The sequence below is a fragment of the Phalangium opilio genome, unplaced genomic scaffold, assembly GCF_054372755.1.
Source record: "Phalangium opilio isolate 3A_F unplaced genomic scaffold, DU_Popi_V2 ptg000217l_1, whole genome shotgun sequence".
NCBI classification, from domain to species: Eukaryota; Metazoa; Arthropoda; class Arachnida; order Opiliones; family Phalangiidae; genus Phalangium; species Phalangium opilio.
Genome location: NW_028324218.1, coordinates 4,092,678 through 4,118,156, shown reverse-complemented (window position 1 = coordinate 4,118,156; position 25,479 = coordinate 4,092,678). Strand labels below are relative to the sequence as shown.

The 25,479-nt window shown below is 35.0% G+C and overlaps 2 protein-coding genes and 1 long non-coding RNA gene across 5 annotated transcripts; 1 reads left to right on the top strand and 2 right to left on the bottom strand.

Annotated features, from left to right (window-relative positions):
- Positions 1–8,625: 8,625 nt before the first annotated feature.
- Vps2 (vacuolar protein sorting 2) lies at positions 8,626–10,570 on the bottom strand. The gene is made up of 2 exons (XM_089856416.1): positions 9,928–10,570; positions 8,626–9,011 (listed from the first exon to the last, which is right to left on the bottom strand). The coding sequence occupies exons 1-2, from the start codon at positions 10,273–10,275 to the stop codon at positions 8,700–8,702; spliced, it is 660 nt and encodes a 219-aa protein (XP_089712542.1). The 5' UTR covers positions 10,276–10,570; the 3' UTR covers positions 8,626–8,699.
- A 278-nt stretch (positions 10,571–10,848) lies between these two features.
- On the top strand, positions 10,849–23,742 carry fmt (phosphatase 6 regulatory subunit 1-like protein fmt). 3 transcript variants are annotated; one of them, XM_089856600.1, is made up of 17 exons: positions 10,849–11,093; positions 11,453–11,508; positions 11,566–11,717; positions 11,785–12,058; positions 12,345–12,661; positions 12,724–13,060; positions 14,184–14,336; positions 14,456–14,584; positions 15,179–15,243; positions 15,332–15,626; positions 17,251–17,348; positions 17,446–17,813; positions 18,843–19,058; positions 20,625–20,673; positions 20,759–20,851; positions 20,952–21,152; positions 21,842–23,742. In XM_089856600.1, the coding sequence occupies exons 3-17, from the start codon at positions 11,578–11,580 to the stop codon at positions 21,987–21,989; spliced, it is 2,883 nt and encodes a 960-aa protein (XP_089712726.1). In that variant the 5' UTR covers positions 10,849–11,093; positions 11,453–11,508; positions 11,566–11,577; the 3' UTR covers positions 21,990–23,742. The 3 variants fall into 3 exon arrangements, with proteins under 3 accessions (XP_089712726.1, XP_089712727.1, XP_089712725.1); XM_089856601.1 differs by having other exon boundaries at positions 10,850–11,093; positions 17,302–17,348; positions 18,828–19,058; XM_089856599.1 differs by having other exon boundaries at positions 10,850–11,093; positions 18,828–19,058.
- Positions 23,418–25,271, bottom strand: LOC149615764 (uncharacterized). The gene is made up of 2 exons (XR_016375881.1): positions 24,180–25,271; positions 23,418–23,953 (listed from the first exon to the last, which is right to left on the bottom strand). It is a non-coding gene; the product is annotated as an uncharacterized LOC149615764 (long non-coding RNA).
- Positions 25,272–25,479: the final 208 nt, after the last annotated feature.

Genomic DNA, 25,479 nt, shown 5'->3' with positions numbered 1-25,479 from the left:
TGACCTAAATATGAAATACCTTTCTCTACTTTTTTTTTTTGTAACGCAAAAAAATCTATAAGTAGAAAAGATTAATATTGACTTTTAGGTCAGGTTAGGTTAAGTAGAGCGGTTTTATTGTTTCAAACTTTGATTAGCATGTCGTCTGCTTACATATTTTAAAATGGCGTCGAAGAAAAGTAACAAAAATGGGGTGAAAGTCAACAATTCTGGGTAACTTTGCCGCTTGCTTCCAATGTGATATTACTATTTGAAAAGAAATTCGTAAACTATTTAAAAAATTCCTAAACCATTTAAAAAGAAATTCCTGAACCATTTAAAAATATTCCTAAACCATTTAAAAAGAAATTCCTGAACCATTTAAAAAAATTCCTAAACCATTTAAAAAGAAATTCCTGAACCATTTAAAAAAATTCCTAAACCATTTAAAAAAATTCCTAAACCATTTAAAAAAATTCCTAAACCATTTAAAAAAATTCCTAAACCATTTAAAAAAATTCCTAAACCATTTAAAAAAATTCCTAAACCATTTAAAAAAATTCCTAAACCATTTAAAAAAATTCCTTAACTATTTAAAAAAATTCCTTAACTATTTAAAAAAATTCCTAAACTATTTAAAAAAATTTCCTTAACTATTTAAAAAATTTACTAAACTATTTAAAAAAATTCCTAAACTATTTAAAAACATTCCTAAACTATTTAAAAAAATCCTAAACTATTTAAAAAAAATTCCTAAACTATTTAAAAAAAATTCCTAAACTATTTAAAAAAATTCCTAAACTATTTAAAAAAAATTCCTAAACTATTTAAAAAAATTCCTAAACTATTTAAAAAAATTCCTAAACCATTTAAAAAAAATCCTAAACCATTTAAAAAATTCCTAAATCATTTAAAAAAATTCCTAAACCATTTAAAAAATTCCTAAATCATTTAAAAAAATTCCTAAACCATTTAAAAAAATTCCTAAGACATTTAAAGAAATTCCTAAACCATTTAAAAAAATTCCTAAACCATTTAAAAAAATCCCTAAACCATTTAAAAAAATCCCTAAACCATTTAAAAAAGTCCCTAAACTATTTAAAAATTGCTAAACTAGTAAAAAAAAATTCCTGAACCATTTAAAAAAATCCTTTAAAATTATTCCAAAATAATTCCTTTAAAATTATTCCAAAAAAAATTCCTTTAAAATCATTCCCACAATCCCTAAAAAGTAAAAACAAAACTCCCAACACTTGAAAAACAATTAATCTAATAATAACTAAACTAGGGTAGAACAATTGAAAACCTATTAAAAACCCAGCTGTTTCAGATCTATTATACACTAAAAATAATTAAACCTCCAAATTCTTTAAAACAATGCGCGAGACATTCAAAGGAGTTTCAAATCAGACCGAGGTCGTTAAATTAAAACACAAAAGACTATAGTTTCTGAGGTAGACCAAGTCCTCAGATAACCCCAAATGTTTATCATCAAAGTCAAATAAAATGTAACAGAAGTAACGAGACCTAACTAACAACAGAGCCCGGAATAAAACAGAACCAAAAAAAAACCTAAGTTCCCAATAAAATATGAAACGAGTGCCAATTATTGCTAAGCGTTTAGGACCAAGAAACAAAGAAAATACGGAAGAACAAATGCTTGCCTGGAACACGGGATCGTAAGTAACCCGGCTTAACTCTATTCGTGTTGTTCATGGAATATAATGAACATAACCTGATAACAATCTAGATAAGTAAGGGTACAGAGATGTGTGCATGCTCTTTTTGAAAAGGGGCGTGGCCGCATTGTCGTCTGCTTTTATATAGGGATTAAGACCTAATATTGATAGGACGGTATGTGGACAACAAAGAAGAAACTAATTAGATAGGGGCTTCAAAGTTAGCAGTCCTGCTACACCTAAGTAATCCTTGTTGTTTGTGAATTTCATATCTTAATTTGTAAAGGTCTTTGTTGTTCATATACCGTCCTATCAATGTTAACACCGTCTTAAGACAAAGTGGACTTCCAATAGGGTCACCTGAACCGAGGTGTGATAAGAGGGTATGACGTCACTAACATTATTTCAAGCAGCGCCCCTATGGCAGACACATATTTATGCATTATAAGCTTATAAACTAAATTTTACGGTAGCTTCACCTTTATTAACTGGTAAACTTCGAGGTTTTAGAAAAGATGGGGTGACGTCACTACATTATTTCAAGCAGCGCTCTATAGACCCTTAAGGCAGACACATACTTATGCATTATAGGCTTAAAAGCTAACTTTTACTATTGCTTCAGCTTTATTAACTGGTAAACTTCGAGGTTTGAGATAAGATGGTGTGCCGTCAATACATTATTTATAGCACCGCTCTATAGGCCCCTATGGCAGACACATACTTATGCATTATAGGTTTACAAACTAACTTCTACTATAGCTTCGTCTTTATTAACTTATAAACTTCGAATACTTTTCTAGAGCTTGCAATACGATTCTAGAGAATCACGATTTGTTGGGTCTCGAAAGAGGTCACGACCTAGTTGCGAGAGCATGCTCTTAAGTCTTGGGATCCTTTTGGAATCTAAGAGAGCCAAAGTAGCTGCTATAGATTAGGAATTTATACACAACACACAGAATGAAAAAGGGGAGATTAGTGAGCGCCAAATGTTCTGAATCCTCTATACGGTTCCAGATGCACTCTCCCAACACATCACAAACTATAAAGGCAACAAGCTTGAATAAACACAATTAAAACACTTTTACGCTCCATTTATTTGGTAGTTAATCCCGAGAGAAGTATTGGAATTGTCTTCTCATAGTGCTCGTTTGTTTCGGAAAAAAAATGGATGGTAATTATAGTTTGTCGAAGTACAATCATGAAGTGGGATGCATCCAGGGATGGTAAGTTCTATGAGAAATCAATCAATCTAGAGTCCGAAAATGTATTTAACATCTATACTTCTATGACCACACCGATTTTGTTTGACCCCCCCCATAAGGGCCATGTACTGTACACCCCTAACACAATTAAGTTAAAGTTATGAACATTGATTAGAAACAGTGTTTTACCAATGACCCCCTTAAATTTAACGTAAGAAACAATGAAATACAATGCTACTTAAGGGGGTCATCATTAAAACACTGTTTCCAATCAATGTTCATAACTTTAACTTGTGTTAGGGGGTGTACAGTACATGTCCCTTATGGGGGGGTCAAACAAAATCGGTGTGGTCATAGAAGTATAGATGTATAGAACATTTTCGGACTCGAAATTGATTCGTTGATTGATTTCCCATAGAACTTACCATCCCTGGATGCATCCCACTGCATGATTGTACTTATACTGCAAACTATAATAACCCTTTTTTACATTTTTGGAATGACCACCCTTAAGTGTATTATTAGAAATTACAAATAACCTAACATTTATAAAATTATCTTCTATTTTAACGAGTTCATTTCCTTAGTAAACAAATTCCCTTAGTCTTAACCAACTTATTTCCGAAGCCGCAACCCTTTGTAGCCCAACCCTATTTCCCAGACGCCTGTTCTATATCACAGACAGAGAAACTTGAAATGCAATAGGCCTATCATTCGGAAGTCAGACATAAAGGGTTTCCACACCGAAATTCATTTCCCTATTTTTTTTTAAAACCTCTCCAGGGACCTTCCTTAAGTCCCGGGTAATGGTATAAGTAAATCCTTGGAGAAAAAACAGAAACAAGGCTTTCCAAATACAAACCCTTACACACCCTATACCTAATAAAACATTACATCAAAGAAATTAATCGCTACCACTACAAATAGATTAAGTTTCTTTCGTTTGCAACAAAACGTGTATTAAGTTGAAGTAAAGAAATTGAGCTAAGCTAATGAGAGCTTCAAAGGAAAAGTTCAGGTAACATAATATTATACCAGGGATAGATTTAATTTTAGAAGTAGGAATGGAGAACAGAGTAATGTGGGCGCTAGGAGGATGGAAGTCGAACGAGTTCCATCCTCCTAGGTGGGCGGGCGTCAAAGTCCCGGACCATCTTCCACGGGACGGGGGGGGTATGAAAGAAGAGGCGGGAGGGTCATAGCGACAGAGGTAAAAATGAATTACGTATTTTTCGCCGTCCCCATCAGCAACGTCATCAAAACGTAGTTTAAGTGAGCAGCCAATAAGATAATTTAAACTTTTCGTTACGTATTGGTTGGAGGGGCTCTATACTGGGCTGGCTATGAGTCGGAATAACTGAAGTAATTACTAACCGTTCTTCATTCCTACTTCTAAAATTAAATCTATCCCTGATGATAATTAGTACATTTAATTAGTCTTTAAACTATCAAGGACTACTGCACCATTCCCCCGCCATTGGTTTAGTTTCGTCTGCTAGCCAGAACCTCATACCCCTACCTCTCTCAGCATGTGAGAATTCAACTAATCCCATAGGGGTAAGAGTTTCGCTTTAGCAGACGCCACTAAGGCAATGGTGACTTCGCGTTTCTCCCCAAAGAAATTTAGGTTTAATTATGACTTTAAAATGACGTCATCACGCGGTTAAATAACCTTACTATACGAGTAACTAGCACATAATGTAATTAATATCATCATAAATAAAAAACTAAAACTAAAAAAAAACATCTTCTAATCAAATCCAGGGTACAGACGACCCGGGCTGGTTACGTCTTAATGAGTCTACGTCTGAATGCCAGACCACCCGGTCCCAATATCACTTGTCCCTAACTGCCATTACACTCATTTAAATTACGGCTATATTTTTATACTGTCAAGTAAAGTTGACCTGGAATATATCTCATCACCCTTGTCACTTGTCTCTATTGTAAGAGTTATACCCAATAATAAATTAATGCTTATTTTACTGTAAAGAAATATTGGTTAACCCTAACGTAATGTAGCTGGCGACAGTATTCTCGTCTTCATTTCTTAAGTGTTTCGAGTTATAAAATTCTTTACATTTTTATGTACCGATTTTATCTTTAAAATACTTGAACAATAAACAATTTTTCTTTTTCATTTCTTGTGGGTTTTTATACATAGTTTTCAGACAAGGAGGATTGATACCATTTACACCAGGAGGACAGGCTACTTGGCGGACAAAGTGCATAAGTTTATAAGTGATATGTTCCATCCATAAGTATGATATGCACTACCTATACGATTCGTAATGCTACTGAGAGACTTAGAGCAGCTCGAGATAACTAGTTCGAATCAAGGAGAACGAGGGGGTGGTTAATTAATTTTGCAGCTAGGACCTATTCCATCTAGGCACTCCTATTTAATCTGCATTACTAAGCCCCCTTTGAAAGCCGCCCCTCACTCACTCACCAGGCCTCCCTCGCTTTACCTCCTCGAATCTATGACCTACCTCACTCACTCACTCACTCACTTCAAATGCATTACAAGCCTTTCAGTTTGTCATGATATTAATTAAACAAACTTTTGGAAGGAACATATCTTATGAACTTATGATGTTAGATCTTAACCCTAAATCAAGCAGACGACGCTACGGCCACGCCCCTTTTAAAAAAATCCCATAAATTAAAAATGTCTTAATTCTTTCTTCCTGAATATTAATTATTCACAAATGGTATCAGTTTGCATTGCATAATATGCAAAAAAGGCATACGTTGAAACTAGGCCGAGATTTTTGTCATATTTACAAACCCTGAACTAAAAGTGTCAACTTCACCGCATAACTTTCGGAAATTAAATTTCTGAAATCGATTATCAGTTGACCATAACCCTTATTTAGAAAATAAGCACGGGATTACCTTCAATCTCGGTGTCAAGTAATACGGTAACTTGATATATTATATATCTTGAAATATTTACGTGTTTGGTTTAGTTCAAACGAAATTTATCAAAATGTTAAAGTTTATTCTAATCTTTTTCAACTTAAGTGGCTAGCGAGTACGAAAGTACGTTTTGAGTTAATTTTAGTCTTTAAAGGGGTTAGGTTTCGTACTATAGCTTTGGTGTAATTTTAGGTTGAAATTTGGTAAAGAAAACTGGAGCGAATTTGGTTCGTTTCATTGGAGATTTAAGCTATGCTAATTTCCATACGTCTTAGGCCCGTGGGAATTTAGAGCGTGCGGATTGAATTCTTCATTAATTTTTTTTTTTTTTTTAGGTTTTAAAGTTCAGTATTTGGGTCGTGACCTTTTGATTTAGGCTTAATATGATTGCTCAAAGGGATAGCTAGGGTCTAGGATTAGATTAATATGGCTGCTATATCAGATTAATTAGGCTTATAATAATTGTTATTTGGGATAATTAGGCTTAATATGGTTGCCATTTGGGATATTTAGGCTTAATATGGTTGCCATTTGGAAAATTAGGTTTAATATGGTTGCCACTTGGGATAATTAGGCTTAATATGGTTGCCACTTGGGGATAATTAGGCTTAATATGGTTGCCACTTGGGGATAATTAGGCTTAATATGGTTGCCACTTGGGGATAATTAGGCTTAATATGGTTGCCACTTGGGGATAATTAGGCTTAATATGGTTGCCACTTGGGGATAATTAGGCTTAATATGGTTGCCACTTGGGGATAATTAGGCTTAATATGGTTGCCACTTCGGATAATTAGGCTTAAAACGGGATAATTAGGCTTAATATGATTTCCCCTTGGGATAATTAGGCTTAATATGGTTGTCTTTGGGAATAATTAGGCTTAATACAGTTTGTTTCTGAGGATAATTAGGCTTAATACAGTCTGTTTCTGAAGATAATTAGGCTTAATATGTTTGCCATTTGGAAAATTAGGCTTAATATGATTTCTAATTGGCATAATTAGGCTTAAAACGGTTAGATGTCTAAAATGTAAACATTCAACAAGTGGCAAAAACTACCTACACTGCACGATGTTAAAACAGCGGATGTAATTAACCGATATTTTTTTCTAACTAATCAATTTTATTGATTTTTTGGTTCTGAATCCCACCTAATGCCTAAAAGGCTTTAGGGAGACTTTTCAACGCATAGTGTCAACAGGCTGATATTTTCCTTAGCTCGGAATTAAGTTGTCATTGACCCTGTTGGTGCCCCGCGCGTTTTCCCCTTTCTAGACTCAGGTCAATGCCGCCGGATTAGGTACAGCTTATGGGACAGACCAGCTATCACATCAGCGAGGCGTTGTTTTAATTAGGGTCCCTTCACGCTTAAAGTTCGCTAAACCAGAATATGGTGTCATGAACTGTTCGGCTTTAAACTTAATTTCAAATTAATTTCAGAGTCGCGATAGTTGGGGTTAAAATTCGGTCGGGGATCCGATATATGTATTTATATTGTCCCAAACATAGTAACAAACTTACTTACATGAATGAAGAATGATTTTCCAGAAGCTAAGCCTATTTTAGCGACTAATTATAGTTATAAATAACAATTAATTTAATCACCGCGAAATTATAGACATTTTTAGACGAAGCGTTGTCTTTGTTACCTTGAAATTAGGTTTTGCCGAACCCGGGAGTCAGAAATACATCTAATTGGTTAGAAATTGCGGGAAAGAGAAAAGGCGGGAAGCGAGTAGTGAGAGAGGGCTTGATAATAAGCATTTAATAAAATTTTAAAGTTCAACCATAAGTCGACCTCATTTAACCTTAAACAAACCCAGCCAGGAAAGAAAATCCCACGCACGTTTTACAGAGAGAGGTAAACTAATCTTCTTTTAATTAACTGAATTTCAAAAACTCCCCAAAAAGGAAAGTAAATTTTGATTGTCGACGGAAGAAAATCCTTTAAGCATGAAAATCCTGGAATTCCGATTGTGTGTTTTTTTATTGTACCGCAGGTTGTAGTCTCTTAGCACCTTGATTTCTTTCTCTCTTAAGCTTAAACCATAATAATAGCGGCACTCTGGAGTCAGAAAGATATCTCATTGGTTAGAATTTAGAAATGGCGGGAAGGAGAAAAGACGGGAAATAATGGAGGTAGTCGGAATAGAGTCACAAAATTTGTGGCGTCATAACAATAACATTTTAAACTTAAGGGTTTAATAAATAAATGTTTGAATTGGCTCTTACAATGTTCTAATAAACTATCAGCTCCAAACCAGAAGTGATTCGTATTATTTAAAGAAGAAATTGGAAAGAAAGGGCCGGGGTCAATGTTTTGGGCTTACCCTCGAAAGTTCGAATTTTCCAAAAATAAAACTATTCACTCAAGAAGCTTGAATCCTTTTTAGTATAACAAAACACGTCAAAACAACACGTCTAATTAAAATTTCAGGTCATTTGTCATTTCGATCAATATGGCCAATAAACCTTCCTTCGAATTTCCCGCCAATAATCCAAAAGTCGCACTTTTTGGCCGATTGAACCGACCTCTGTAGGTGACAGTGGGCTGTGAGAGAAAGGCCCTAACCTCGGGCCTAACTAAAAAACAAGTTGTTCCTTGTAAAAACTGCCCTTAAATTCGTTTGCTTACATTTAATTATTAAAATTTAATCAGACAAATTAAATATGTTTAAAATACCTTTAATTATCATTTTTATTTTTATTATACATAAGGAGGCATAATTTTCACAGAAGAAAATTTAAAAAAAAAAAAAAAAAAATTTTTAAATAAAATATTTTCAAATTTTTCCAAAATTTTTTATACCAAATAATTACATAATAATTAATAAGCATTGCTATTAGTTTTTCTATTAATTTTAATCGCTGTACAAAATTTAAGGAGGGACAAATTGAATTTCTTTATTTATTTACATCATTCTCTACGCAAATTATCTAATCTGGCTTGTAAGTCAGCATCAGCATCGGCAACGGGGGTTTTAGCGTTTGTTTGAGCCTTGGGTGTGGCTAAGGAACCAGAGGCAGTTGGTAAATCGGTTAATTTATCGTTTAATTGAAGTCCAAGTTCGTCCAGAACTTGGGAAACAATAGCATCACTTTCCTCCTCATCTTCTTCATCCCCCATAGCATCGTCAATCGCATCGTTCATCATCTCTTCTTTCATATCCATCATTTCCGATTGTTTCTCAAATTCTTGCATTATTTTTTGAATTTGAGGCAGATTAAGCTGTAATTAAACAAAGATTAAATCGTTCTGTAGATAATAATTAAGTTTATTAAGTACAGGGTTCATACAACTTTTGGATTTAAATTAATTTCCCTGAGATTTCCATGAGGTTTCTCCCCATAGACTTCCCTGAGTTTTCCTGGTTTTTCCCGTATATGGAGCAAATGTTAACGAAGGAAGGGGGGGGGGACAAATAGGACTATTACATAATCAGAGGACATCCCCGTATCTCTAATATAACCAGAGTTATGAGCCTCCAAAATATAGTGTAATGTTAATCCTATGGAGGGGGGTATGTACATGAACATTTTGCTTAATTACTCGGCCCCTGTTTGTCGTAGCCCTAAGTTTTTAGTATGGTTGGATGGGGGAAAATAGGACTATAACATACTCAAAGGACATCCCCGTATCTCTAGTAGAACCAGAGTTATGAGCCTCCAAAGTTGGGTGTAATGTTAATCCTATGGAGGGGGGTATGTACATGAACATTTTGCTTAATTACTCAGCCCCTGTTTGTCGTAGCCCTAAGTTTTTAGTATGGTTGGATGGGGGACAAATCGGACTATAACATACTCAAAGGGCATCCCCGTATCTCTAGTAGAACCAGAGTTACGAGCCTCCAAAGTTTAGTGTAATGTTAATCCTATGGAGAGGATGTGTTATATTGAACATTTTGCTTAATTACTCGGTCCCTGTTTGACGCAAATTTCCCTAATTTCCCTGAATTTTACTAAAAAATTCTAAATTTCCCTGAATTTTCCCTCAGGTTTTTGTCAACTATAGAGTAATGGCACCTACTTGCCTTTGACTGTATTAAGCTCTATGGGGTAGTTAACATGGAGTGCCACTACTCTATTTATTTCCCTGATTTTTCCCAGGTTTTCCAGGTTTGTATGAACCCTGTAAGTAAGATTACCTGTTTATTCATGTTTTGCATGGCCTTTGTTACACCTTTCATCGCTTGTGCCATTGCATTTTGTGATCTCAATGTTTGGATTTTTAAGGATACAGCTTGGATGTTGGCTTTCATCAAGATAAATTTACGTACATAACGTCTGGTTCTTACTAAATCCCTTGCCATGATCTTAACAGCGTCCATTTGTCCATCCTTGGCCATTTTTTTGATGTCAGCGATGATTTTCTTCTCTTGTTGTTCCATTTTAGCTCTTTCTCTGTCTAAATCACGCATGGCTTTGTTTAAAGCCCGTTGATTTTGACGAAGCATTTCTTCCGGAGTTTTACGACGGCCAAATAGGAATTCCATGTTTGTATTTTGATTAGGAATTAACACTTAACTTATGTCACAACCCTAAGATACAACGGGATTCTGTTGGGTTTAGTTTCTTTTACTATTTTATTGCTAAGCCTTGCCTTAAAGTTACGTTAGGCTTAGTAAAACAGAATATTTGTGACTAAGTTACCTAATTTATCTTAAAACTTAACAATTTCGATTGAAATCGCAACAATTCAGACGATTCTATACAATATTATTACACAACAATTGTGACGGCACTGATTTGTGAGTCATTCATCCATGGCTTCCACCCTCACTAACAGTTCATTTACAGATGTCGCTACTTTTCAACTTTTTCAAGGTCGCCGAATCCTCCCATTCAATCGTCACTGTTTAGGGCAGTAAATAAGTATTTTAAATAATTTAGTTTTATTTTAATCTGTGCAATAAAATCATAATTAAAATATTGAAATGGCGTTTCTTTTATTACAAACAACTTTCATGGAGTTGATAAGAATCTTACATTAAAATTCAAAGAGAAAAACAATATTTTTTTAAGTTGAAATTTCGGCTTATTTCTAGCCCTGTTCACTATTTTACGTTAATGAACGCTCCGCGAAAATTATGCGCCCCGTCAGGCTACTGTCTGTCTATACGTGTGTGTAAAAAAGTAATTATTAACTGATAAAAATCATCTAATTAACATGTATTTTAACATCGTACGATTTAACTAGTAATTTCTTATACAAATTTTAAGTTATTCAACGTAAAATTAGTCGCGAATGTTAAGTTTTAACGTGTTTTTGAAGTGAGTTTGCCTAAGAGAAGAGAAGATCTCCTAAGCCTTGGTAACTAATGCGTGCCAAACTACTAAACTAGTCTACTACACTTGAGTTTTTGACTGTTTTTGTCTATTGTATTGTACTCAATTAATTTAAAAACCAAGGCCTAAATTATAAAATAACCAATAGTTTCCTTAATTATGCATATTAATTACTATATAATATATATTTGCACGTAATAGGGTAGGGGAGGTTATGTGTCTTATGAATGAAGCCTAAATATTAGTTCAAAAACGTAGTAACTCCCATCATAACCATTGCGTAATTTTAATTATTTTACCCAAACGTTATGTTGTTCAATTATCTTAATTATCATTTTTCGCGATTGTTTTATACATTACTAATTAGGGGTTATTTATTAACAGGTTACAAAATGTTAGGGATGATCTATAACTTTTAAATTAGTAACTAAATACTATTGGTAATGTTTTATGGGGTGTTATGAATATGTCTTATAGCTAAAACTTTTTATTATTAGGACAAACCAAACATGTTTTGGAAGTTTAATTTAATCAGCACCTCTAGGGTGGAAACTTTACTTAATAAAGAAAATGTCACCCTCAAAGAACTCATGGATGAGGATGATATTTTGCAGGAATGTAAAGCACAGTCTAAAAATTTAATAGAATTGTATGTAAAGCTATGGTTTTTAACGTTAAAAGGCTCCTAATCTAATCTTTTCTTTATTATTATTAAGCCTAACTACTCCTGAGTCTTTAGACGAGTTAGTTACTCTAATAACTCGTGAACCTTCGGAAGAAATTGAGGAAAAAAGCAGATACAAATACCCAAATATAGCTTGCGAGCTATTAACCTCCGATGTTGCATTAATAAATGATGCTTTAGCTAGCAATGAAGTTTTGTTGAATAAACTGTACAGTTATATAGATACGGAAAAACCGTTAAATCCACTCTTAGCTAGCTTTTTCAGCAAAACATTTAGTCTTTTAATAACCAAGAAAACTGAACCGGTACGATGAGAAATAATTAACGTTTAAGGCAAAAGAATTAGCCTTATTCCTGACCTGATCAGCGCCACCTACCCATAGCGGCGACTTTGAGAACTACTGTAATCGGCAAACCAATCAGATGTCGCTAAAATCTGGTGACGTCATTTCCCATCAGTGACGTCATCAGATTTTAGTGAATTCTGATTGGCTTGCGTATTACAGTAGTTCTCAAAGTCGCCGCTATGGGTAGGTGGCGCTGATCAGGAATAAGGCAAAGAATTCTCGTTAAATAAATTAATTTTAATAGATATTTGAGTTCCTGAAAACGAAAGATGACTTTTTGTCACTAATTTTGAATCATTTTGAAACATCCGCAATTATGGATATGGTTCTTAGAATGGTTACTTGTACGGAGAATAATGATTCTCACGCCACTGTTGTTAAGTGGCTTCACGAACAGAACCTAATTAAACGTCTAGTGAGCCTAATTGATCCCGCCCATAGTGAAGAACGTAATACTAACGCTTCTCAAGCTATTTGCGATATTGTCAAAGCCAGTAGAGAATATATGTCTTTGATGCAAGAAAAAGCCGAACCTAACCCATTACTAGATGCGATAGAATCGTAAGTTTCTTACTTACACTCGTTTTTACAACTTGGAGACGTTAATTAACATGTTTTCACAGGACTGAAACAATTTCCGAACTATTAGATCATATGTTAAATAATGAAAAACGGGAATGTGTTCTAGTCAGCGGAATTCTGACTATTTTATCACTATTGGAGTTTAAAAAGCAAGGACCAGCTGGGCAGTATCAAAATACCCTATTAGCGCCTGCCCAACCACCAGTTCAAGCTGAAAATGCCCCACAATGCTTTGCTTCATTATTTTTTGGCAATAATGGACCCGAACAGATGACCCCGCTCGATGCCGAGAGATTAAATAGAGGAGTTGATCAAGTTTTGGCTGCCGTAACGCCTCGTCTTTCTGATTTTACTAAACTTCTATTAGAACCTCCAATTGTAAGGAAGTTTGAACTTTGAAGGGTTCATACAAACCTGGAAAACTCGGGGGAATAAAGTGTTGACAAAAAATTCAGGGGAAATTTGTGGGGTTTGAGTAGGTTTGCTCTGAAGGGGTTGCTTCAGCTATGAAAAACAACTCCTGATGTTATTACTCTATGTATGGGGGAGAAACCTGGGAAATATATGGTGTGAAACACCTGGGAAATATATGGTGAAAAAACCTGGGAAATATATGGGGAGAAACCTGGGAAATATATATGGTGGAAAACCTGGAAATATATGGGGGAAAAACCTGGGAAATATATGGGGGAAAAACCTGGGAAATATATATGGTGGAAAACCTGGGAAATATATGGTGAAAAACCTGGGAAATATATGGGTGAAAACATGGGGGAAAACATGGGGAATATATGGGGGGAAACCTGTGAAATATATGGGGGAAAACCTGGGAAATATATGGTGAAACACCTGGGAAATATATGGTGGTAAACCTGGGAAATTTATGGTGGTAAACCTGGGAAATATATGGTGAAACACCTGGGAAATATATGGTGGAAAAACCTGGGAAATATATGGTGGAAAAACCTGGGAAATTTATGGGTAAAAACCTGGGAAATTTATGGTGAAAAACCTGGGAAATTTATGGTGAAAAACCTGGGAAATATATGGTGGAAAACCTGGGAAATATATGGGGAAAAACCTGGGAAATATATGGTGAAAAACCTGGGAAATTTATGGTGAAAAACCTGGGAAATTTATGGTTAAAAACCTGGGAAATTTATGGTTAAAAACCTGGGAAATATATATGGTGAAAAACCTGGGAAATATATATGGTGAAAAGCCTGGGAAATATTTGGGGAATAAACCTGGGAAATATTTGGGGAATAAACCTGGGAAATATTTGGGGAATAAACCTGGGAAATATTTGGGGAATAAACCTGGGAAATTTTTGGGGAATAAGCCTGGGAAATATATGGTGAAAACCTGGGAAATTTATGGGAAATATTGGTGGAATTAACCTGGGAAACTCAGGGAAATAGTTTTTCCAAAAGTTTTATGAACCCGGGTTTGATAATGTTATTGTGTGATTTATGTAATTTCTTTTGATTTAAACTTAAAGAAAGCATCATTCTCTACAACAATGGGCGTTTTGGAGACTCCTTTAGGTTGGACACGTTTGGAGGTGGCTCATTTGTTGAGCGCACTCTTGAATACTAATAATCACGAGGTTAACACTCGCTTATCAAATCTGGGAACTATTAATATACTTCTGGTAAAGATTAAAATGAAAATTAAAGTTTATTATTTAGGTTTTAATTTGATTTAAATTTAATTAAAGTGAAAAACATACAATTTTTTCATGATTTTGATTTAAATTTAACTTTTTTTCAGGATTTGTTTTTTAAGTATTCATGGAACAATTTTCTTCACACTCAAGTTGAGCAACTAATTAGCACAATTTTACGCAATAGTCCTACAAGCGACCAAGAGGGGAATAAAGTTCATCCATTGTTAGATCAGGTATGTTAATAATAACATTTTTGACACAGGTGAAAGGAAACCTTTTTTAAAGCTGTCGGAAAATTAAAAATTAGGCCAGAAATTTTAAGAAATTTGTCAAATAATTAAAAATTAGGCCAGATATTTATCAAAAATAAAAAATTAGACCAGAAATTTCAAGAAATTTGGCAAAAAATTTAAAATTAGACCAAAAATTTTAAGAAATTTGTCAAAAAATTTAAAATTAGACCAAATTTTTTTTAGAAATTCTTCAAAAAATTTAAAATTAGACCAAAAATTTTAAGAAATTTATCAAAAAATTTAAAATTAGACCAAATTTTTTTTAGAAATTCTTCAAAAAATTTAAAATTAGGCCAGAAATTTGACAAAAAATTTAAAATTAGACTGGAAATTTAAGAAATTCGTCAAAAAATTTAAAATTAGGCCAAAACTTTTAGGGAATTCGTCAAAAAAATTTAAAAATAGGCCAAAACTTTTAGGGAATACGTCAAAAAAACTTTTGACGTATTTTAGGGAACTTCAGTCTCAAAATATTGTGCAGACTCTTTAGTTAAAAATTAACAATTTTAAACTAATTAATACACTTTTAATTAGCTATTTACTCAAGGCAAACTCATCCAGAGAATATTAGATGCTTGGAAAGAAAATGAATCTGAAGAGTAAGATTTTAATTTAATATTTTTAACATTTCAGTCGCGTCTAAAGAGTAAATAATTAAATTAAATAAATCAATTAATTATTATTTAGATCCCTTCCAGGCAAACATCGGAGGGGTTACATGGGACATCTGGTTAAAATATTGAACCATATTGTGCAAAATACCGAAAGCGGACCCAATAGTGAAACAATAGAAGCCTTAATCAAGGCAATTCCCCAAGATTATCTCCAACGTTGGGAATCTTTTAGCCAAGGAACTCTAGTTGAAACTAACAAACAACATAACACTCCTTTGGTCGGGGTTCCTTTACCAACAAGTTCTTTAGATGATGAATGCGCCGATTTCAGGGAGATTCAATTTACGCAGGAATCAGCCTTACAACAGGTTAATATTGATGGACTCACTCACTAAGCTGTCTTTGTTGTCAATCTGTTTGGTTTTTGTTTTTTCTTTTGTGCTGTATTTTTTTTTTTTTTTTTTTTTTTTTTTTTTTTTTTTGAGTCACCATATCCATATATTTGAAAAGAAAAGACCCAGAATTTGGGTTTTATTGTGTTTTGATTATGTAAAAGTATTTCCTCAACCTCAAAAACCCCATAATGAGGCTCAAAAAACTCAACAATGAGCCTCAAAACCCTATAATGAGCCTCAAAACCTTATAATGAGCCTCAAAACCTTATAATGAGCCTCAAAACCTTATGAGCCTCAAAACCCTTTAATGAGCCTCAAAACCCTTTAATGAGCCTTAAACACCCTATAATGAGCCTTAAACACCCTATAATGAGCCTTAAACACCCTTTAACGAGCCTTAAACACCCTTTAACGAGCCCTTTTCCGCGCCTCGATAACCCTTTAATAAGCCTAAAAAAACCTTTTACGCACCTTAATGAGCCTAAAAAACCCTTTACGCACCTTAATAACCCTTTAATGAGCCTAAAAAACCCTTTACGCATCTTAATAACCCTTTAATGAGCCTTAAAAAAAACCTTTTACGCACCTTAATAACCCTTTAATGAGCCTAAGAAACCCTTTTCCGGACCTCGATAACCCTTTTCCCGCGTCTCAATAACCCTTTTACGCACCTTAATAACCCTTTAATGAGCCTAAAAAACCCTTTTCCCCAACCTCAGTAACCCTTTTCCGGACCTCAATAACCCTTTTAGGAACCTCAGTAACCCTTTACCGAACCTCAGTAACCCTTAAATGAGCCTAAAAAACCCTTTTAGGAACCTCAATAACCCTTTTAGGAACCTCAATAACCCTTTTAGGAACCTCAATAACCCTTTTAGGAACCTCAATAACCCTTTTAGGAACCTCAGTAACCCTTTTAGGAACCTCAGTAACCCTTTTAGGAACCTCAGTAACCCTTTTAGGAACCTCAGTAACCCTTTTAGGAACCTCAGTAACCCTTTTAGGAACCTCAGTAACCCTTTTAGGAACCTCAGTAACCCTTTTAGGAACCTCAGTAACCCTTTTAGGAACCTCAGTAACCCTTTTAGGAACCTCAGTAACCCTTTTAGGAACCTCAGTAACCCTTTTAGGAACCTCAGTAACCCTTTTAGGAACCTCAGTAACCCTTTTAGGAACCTCAGTAACCCTTTACCGAACCTCAGTAACCCTTTACCGAACCTCAGTAACCCTTTACCGAACCTCAGTAACCCTTTACCCAACCTCAGTAACCCTTTTCCCAACCTCAGTAACCCTTTTCCCAACCTCAGTAACCCCTTTACCGAACCTCAGTAACCCTTTTCCCCAACCTCAAAACCCTTTAATGAACATTATTTCATTCCTTAAATGTAAACACAGTCCATTATTCCCCAATGTAGTCTAGTGTAGCGGATACGTGTCTTAAAAGCCCAAATTGCATTTAACAAAGAAAGGTTTATAATTAACAACAATTAACCATTATTACGTAGTTTCAATCAATTTTAATCCAATAACGCTTGTCACAAATTAACAAAAAACAGCGAATACGTCTTTAACCTTTTTACAAATGCAATTTTGGCAGGCGTTTTCTGATTACCAGATGCAACAAATGACCAGTAATTTTGTTGACCAGTTTGGCTTTAACGATGAGGAATTCTTGGAAACTGAGGAGAGTATTACGTAAGATACTTCTTCTCTTCTATTTTCATTTTAACTTAAAGGGAACGTTAATTAATTAGTAATATTAATTAATTAATTAATCGCGATTGTGGTTCAGAGGTCAATTGGACCGACTCGCCCGCGTTAATTTCCAATTTGTCGGAGAAGATAATATGCAAAGAACGTCGGAACTTTTTGAACAAACTTGTAGGGAACGTAGTTATAATTTGGGAGATGCCGATAGCGACGAGGATGTTTGGGAAGATAAAGAAAAGGAGATTACCTTCTCTTCCGAACTTCGTAACGAAAGAAGTCGTTTATCTACGACCCAAAATGATGATAACGGAGACAGTAGTGATTCCGATGAGGAAACTACCACCACTAACTCTAAATCTTCCGGGATGGCCACAAGCGCCCCTATTCCGACACCGACACCGGCTGCACATTCGGGGGAAGAAATTAAGATGGAAGTTGACCAAAGTGACCGTAAGTTTTAAAAGAATTAAAAGATTTAAGCTTATGTTGCGTTGTAGACGAGGGGTCGGACGTTCGGCATTTTAGTGTACGGGATTTTGAGATTTCAAGATTTTGACAAAGATTTTGAGATTATTTCTGACTCAGATTTTAGAAATTTGGAAATCTAGTCCAAGATTTTAAGATTTCGGGATTTTAAAGGAGATTTTCAGATTTTGAACGCGATTTTCAGATTTCGAAGAAGATTTCGGGATTTTGTTCAGGATTTTCAGATTTTGTTCAGGATTTTCGGATTTTGAAGGAGATTTTCGGATTTCGAGGAGATTTTCGGATTTCGAGGAGATTTTCGGATTTCGAGGAGATTTTCTGATTTTGAAATTTTAGGATGAGATTTCGGGATTTTACGTTAAGATTTCGGGATTTTACGTTAAGATTTCGGAATTTTACGTTAAGATTTCGGAATTTTACGTTAAGATTTCGGAATTTTACGTTAAGATTTCGGAATTTTACGTTAAGATTTCGGAATTTTACGTTAAGATTTCGGAATTTTACGTTAAGATTTCGGAATTTTACGTTAAGATTTCGGGATTTTACGTTAAGATTTCGGGACTTTACGTTAAGATTTCGGGATTTTAGGTGAAGATTTCGGGATTTTACGTTAAGATTTCGGGATTTTACGTTAAGATTTCGGGATTTTACGTTAAGATTTCGGGATTTTACGTTAAGATTTCGGGATTTTACGTTAAGATTTCGGGATTTTACGTTAAGATTTCGGGATTTTCAGATTTTAAAATAGGAATTTTGGGATTTTTAGATTTTGACGTGAGATTTTAAAATTTACAGATTTTGACGTGAGATTTTTAGATTTTGACGTGAGATTTCGGGATTTCGAGATTTTCGAGAGAGATTTTAAACAGATTTTAAACGAAGTGTACGGGATTTTGACAAACGTCCGACCCCTCGGTTGTAGATGAGAGAGAGATTTCGCTTTGTTGGGGTATTGAAATTGTTCCGGGAAAACTTTAGTTTCCTCTCGAACAGCTTGGGCGACGGCTTTCCCTCAAGTTTCCGATACGGTTCCTATCGCGATGGATACCACAAACCCTTGGGATACTCCTAACGCTGCTAACGGTGGAAGTGATCAAAGTTGGGCCGATTTTAGCAGTTTTTCCCCGTTTTCAAGCTCAAATGAAGTGTCTGTACCTTCCCCCGTTGCGATGGAAACTGCAACTGCCGTTTCTAAAGAGGAAAGCCCAGGTTAGTTTGTCTGGCTTTCAGCTTTGGCTTTTTTGGGGGGCGCTTAGGGTTAGATATTGGGCTAGTATCATTGATTTTTAGGGCTATTTGTTAATATGGGGACGGAAACATTGATTTTTAGGGCTATTTGCTGATATGGCGTGGGAAACATTGATTTTAGGGCTATTTGCTGATATGGCTCGGCAACCATTGATTTTTAGGGCTATTTGTTAATATGGGGGCGGAACCATTGATTTTTAGGGCTATTTGCTAATATTGGGCTGGAACCATTGATTTTTAGGGCTATTTGTTAATATGGGGGCGGAACCATTGATTTTTAGGGCTATTTGCTGATATGGCTCGGCAACCATTGATTTTTAGGGCTATTTGTTAATATGGCGCGGAAAACATTGATTTTTAGGGCTATTTGCTGATATGGCTCGGCAACCATTGATTTTTAGGGCTATTTGCTGATATGGCTCGGCAACCATTGATTTTTAGGGCTATTTGTTAATATGGCGCGGAAAACATTGATTTTTAGGGCTATTTGCTGATATGGCTCGGCAACCATTGATTTTTAGGGCTATTTGCTGATATGGCTCGGCAACCATTGATTTTTAGGGCTATTTGCTGATATGGCTCGGCAACCATTGATTTTTAGGGTTATTTGTTAATATGGCGCGGAAAACATTGATTTTTGGGGCTATTTGCTGATATGGCTCGGCAACCATTGATTTTTAGGGCTATTTGCTAATATTGGGCTGGAACCATTGATTTTTAGGGCTATTTGTTAATATGGGGGCGGAACCATTGATTTTTAGGGCTATTTGTTAATATGGGGGCGGAACCATTGATTTTTAGGGCTATTTGCTGATATGGCTCGGCAACCATTGATTTTTAGGGCTATTTGCTGATATGGTGACGGAAACATTGATTTTTAGGGCTATTTGCTGGTATGGCGCGGGAACCATTTATTTTTAGGGCTATTTGCTGATATGGTGACGGAAACATTGATTTTTAGGGCTATTTATTAATATGGGGACGGAACCATTGATTTTTGGGGCTATTTGTTAATATGGGGACGGAACCATTGATTTTTGGGGCTATTTGTTAATATGGGGGTGGAACCATTGATTTTTAGGGCTATTTGTTAATATGGCGTGGGAAACATTGATTTTTAGGGCTATTTGTTAATATGGCGCGGGAACCATTCATTTTTAGGGCTATTTGCTGATATGGCGTGGGAACCATTGATTTTAGGGCTATTTTGCTAATATTTGACGGGTATTGTTGGTTTTTGGCTTATGGCCTGATTTTGAGCTGGAACCCTTGCTCTTTGGACTAATTTTGGACTAAAATGCGTATTTTTGAGTCTATGGGCTATTTAGTAATGGTCGGGAAGCCTTGATAAAGTTGATATTTGGGCTATTATGAAAATGAGTTGGATAGCTTGACATTTTCGCCTATTTGACATAATAAGTCACTTTTGCCTATTTTTGACCTAATCCTGAACTTTTTTCTCTAATTTTAATTTCTCTTTGGTCGTTTTTTAAATAATTAACGATTTATTCTAAACTTTACCTCCAGCTTTTCCAGCATCTGGTGATTCGGAAGTTATATCTAAAGGGGAAAGTTCGTAAGTGAACTTTCTTTTGTCTAACTACTATTTCCTAAACCTTCATCATATCTTAGCCATAGTAAGTTATAACCACCCTTTTTAGACCTCCAACTAGCATGATAACAGCCGATATTTCGGAACCAGTTAAAACGGAAGTGAAAATAACTCCAAAAATTGAGGAAACAAAAGAAATAGTGTAAATAAAATTGAAATATTAATTTTTTTGGGGGGTTTTGGCTTAGATGGTGGGATGTTTTGATTTTTAATTATTAATTTTTAACTTTGGGTCATCAAAGTGGAGATTTACCCAAAGTACCAGTAGCTGTGTCAGTACCAATTCCAGTACCAGGTCCAGTGACACCACCGCATGTAGCGGTTAACGCGGTGGTTAATCAAGCTACACCAGTTAATGATATGGCCAGTATTTCGCCTGCCAAAGTGGAAAAACAACCACCGGCGACAACTCCAAATGCCAGTGTGGTTGTTACTCCTGAAAGGCAAGTATTCCTACGCAATATTAGGTTTAACTCGGGCGTAACCGAGGGGGTGTGGATTTTGGTGGGTTTAACTAGGGGCGTAACCGAGGGGGAGTGGCTTTCGGTGGGTTTAACTAGGGGCGTAACTGAGGGGGAGTGGCTTTCGGTGGGTTTAACTAGGGGCGTAACCGAGGGGGAGTTGTTTTTGGTGGGTTTAACTAGGGGCGTAACCGAGGGGGAGTTGTTTTTGGTGGGTTTAACTAGGGGAGTAACCGAAGGGAGTGGCTTTTTGGTAGGCGTTACCGATGGGGGTGGCTTTTCATGGGCTAAACTAGGGGCGTAACCGAGGGGAGTGGCTTTTTGGTAGGCGTAACCGATGGGAGTGGCTTTTTGGTAGGCGTTACCGATGGGAGTGGCTTTTCGTGGGCTAAACTAGGGGCGTAACCGAGGGGAGTGGCTTTTGGTAGGCGTAACCGATGGGAGTGGCTTTTTGGTAGGCGTAACCGATGGGAGTGGCTTTTTGGTAGGCGTTACCGATGGGAGTGGCTTTTCGTGGGACAAACTAGGGGCGTAACCGGGGGGCAGTGGCTTTTGGTAGGCTTAACTACGGAGAACTTTACAAAGTTAAACTTGGCTAATGGGGAGATTTTCATAAAGAATAAATACATTTCTTTAATTTCCCCACATATATTTGTTATTAATTAAATCAGAGTTAAAGAAGTTGAGGCATGGAATCCGACATTAGGTCAAGCAGCCAATCAGAGTCCTCCCAGTGCTTTAGCAGCTTCGTCACCCGCAGTTCCACCTCCACCAGTAGTAACTCCACCACCGGCTTGTGTACAAAATGGACCCATTTGAAGTTAGTGCGGTAATGTAACATTTTTATCGTAGCAATTTCTAAAAGAAAAATAAAAAAAAAGTGCGTGCGGTTAAAATTATTTCAATAGAAAATAAAAAAAGAGAGACAAAATAAAAAAAAAACAATATATATAAGTACTCTTTTAAAACTAATCAGAATTTAACGATAAATGTCTATAATTCACCAGATATTTCGCCCTTATCCCCATTTTTTCCTTAAAATATATATATAAAATTCCCTTTGAGTTTTTTTTTTCTATCTTAACTTTGTTAATTATTATAAATATTTCCAATTTTTTCTTAACTAGCACTAAATCTTTCCCTTCGCGCGATATGTGTCGTTTATTTTTGCTTTTTTTAATGTGTTTAATTTTTTTAATATTGGGTTATTAATTAAAAACTTTATAAAAGAACGTTCGAGTATGGAATCCGGTGGGAAAAAAAATTGGCAAAGGCTTAGCTTAGCTTAGCCACTAGGTAACGTTAGGGCAGGGCTTAAGATTGTTTCCGGAATTTAGTTTTTGTTAGATGTAATGAAAACGTTGCATGGTTTTTGCTTTTTGCGGTTTCTGAAGATATGATTTATAATTAAAAGGTTTGTTTCTTCATATTTTTTGATTAGCAACCACAAATTAACACGATGTTAGGCATAGCGGCAAAGGCTTAACTGTTTCTCTTAATCTTATGCGGAGGCTCCGTCTTATGTTAAAATTTTAACCAAGGCTTAACGTAAATCAAAATTTGGTTAATATTAGGTTTAATTTAAGTAAAAATGAATTGTAAATCAGTTATTATTTGAATGGGAATTGTAAAAAAAAAAGATTTTGAACTTTGAACTTGCTAATTAATTAATTCAATTCAACCATTACCATATCGAATTCAAAGCCAAGGCCTACCTATTTTACTTTTTAAAATCAACCAAGGCTTAAATTAATTAAACTTCTAGGGGCAATTAGGGGAAGATAATTAACTAATTTGGGTTTAATTAACGCTTTGTATCAAAAATTACGCTTAGCACACTAAAATAATAGTACAATGAGTTTGTTTTTTAACGAAACATGAAGTTTATTTTCCCGATACCGATACATGGATGATGGTGCAAGCATTTGTAATATAGAACGAAATACAGTATAAATGTTCATAAAACCGGGTAAATATAAGGTTAAAACTTGATAAACACCCTTTGGTTTGAGGTTTACAGGAAAATTTGAGACTGAATGATCAATTTTTTTAAGCGCGAAGCATAATTTGCCGAATGAACTATCGAACAATTTTTGATGATGAGAATAAAACTACTATATGCTTCGTAGTTTTTGTGAAGTGGGTTTATATTAACGCGTATAGATCGCGTTTAGATCAACAGATAGAATGTGGTACGAAAACTTTTATACTTTGCGTGTAGAAAAACATAAAAAAGGTTATTTAGGAGCTGGGTTTCCGAAAAAATGTTTCATTCAACTCTTGTTGAATTGATATAACACAAAAGTTAAGCTCTAAATAAAAACCAACATATATGTGATGTTATATAAAAAATTGTACGTATATAAAACCTTAAATTATTGGTCAGTGTATAAAAAAATACCAGTGAAAAACAAACCACAACAGATAATGAGAAATTAACGTAACTAAATATTTTGCGCCTGCTAAAAACAAGGGTTTTTCTTTCTTTTTAATGTAATTTATGGGATTGTTTAGGACTAGTATCTTATTTTATACTCTTCTGTTATTAATAAACGTAACTTCATAAGCCTAATTCGGGCCTACTTTAAAATTATATATTTTTAATTTCCCGCCTATTATTAAGCCTAATTCTTACCCCAATTTCGCGCCTAATCCTAGCCCTATATCAAACGTTTCCCGCCTGATTCCAACCCTAATCTTTACCCTATTTCGGTTCTAATTTGGAAACGTTTCCCGCCTAAACCAGCCTAAACCTAACCCTAATTCTTAACCCCATTTCGGACCTAATTTGAAAATGTTTCCCACCTAACCCTAATTCTGAACTACATTTCGGACCTAATTTGGAAACGTTTCCCGCCTAAACCAAACCCTATATGGACCCTAATTTGGAAACGTTTCCCGCCTAAACCAAACCCTATATAGACCCTAATTTGGAAACGTTTCCCGCCTAAACCTAACCCTATTTCTGGCCTAATTTGAAAATGATTCCCGCCTAATCCGATTTCGGACCTAACTTGAAAATGTTTCCCGCCTAAACCTAACCCTAATTCTTAACCCTATTTCGGGCCTAATTTGAAAACCTACGGTTATATTTTAAATTGAAATTTGGTTAAAGACAAATATTTTAGAATGTAAAAACTTCAAAGAAACTAATACTAAGCCTAAATTGCATTGAAATGTGCCTGAAGAAATTTCTTTCGCAATTTTTTGGGGCTTTGGCATAAATTAACAACACCGTATCATTAAAACCATGTAGAAAGTAAACACACAACAACAAAAACAAAGTTTTAATGTGGTTATTAATAAAATTTAACGTAGAGTACACAGAAATGAACCAAAACGCTCTACGCTATCGTCAGGCTAATTAAAAAATATATATAATTCATATCGATTGTTGTGTTAATAAAAAGATTTAGATAATGTCGAAAAATATTTGAGAGAAAAAAAAATACGTTTAATCGCTCATGACCGGTACAAAAGAAGTAAAAATACACATTTACGTTGTTTTAGGTTAAAAAGACATTCAGTTTAATAAAAATTGATCCAACATTAGTGAAGTTATACCATTTGCTCATGATTAATGTGTCATAAAGGCTGTCAAAATTAATTTTAATTTAAACTTAAAATTTGCTAAAAAAAAATCCCCTAAATTTTAATTTCATTCTAATTAAGGTTAAACAGTGAGAGTGCCTTTGATTTAATTTGGTTTATAAGTTAGTGCAATTTAGGACTAACCATTTTTAAAATTAATTAATTTCAAATAGTTAATTGGGATTATTAAAAAAAGCACAGAAACGACTTCAATTTTTTTTTTTAAATAGTGGCTTTGTGTAAATTTATGACGGCAATGTAAGAAATTGTCCATATTGATTTCTTTACCCCTTTATTAACTTTTTATTCGGTAAAAAAAATAAAAAGATGAATTGTTTTATAAAAAAAAAATAATAATAATAAAACCATAGGCCTAGCCCTTACACAACAGTGTATTTCAATAAATAATTATTTTGAATTTTTTATTGTCAAAATTTTAAAATAATTTGCGTATTTCCAGCCCTTCTAGAACATTCCCATCCCATTCCTAGAAAAAAATGTATTTTCAAAAACCCAATCGTAGAGTAGTGGCATTATTGACGTCATACCATTACGCATCAAAGGGGAAAATATCATTAATGCCATTCTCTAACGATTGTCAGTGAACTCGCGGTATTACATAAGGGGTTTGAAGGGAAAGCCGAACCAATCACCGCCCAGAGTAGTCACGCTCTCTCCGCGATTGGCTGAAATCTCCTCGATGTCGTCACGTGATTCG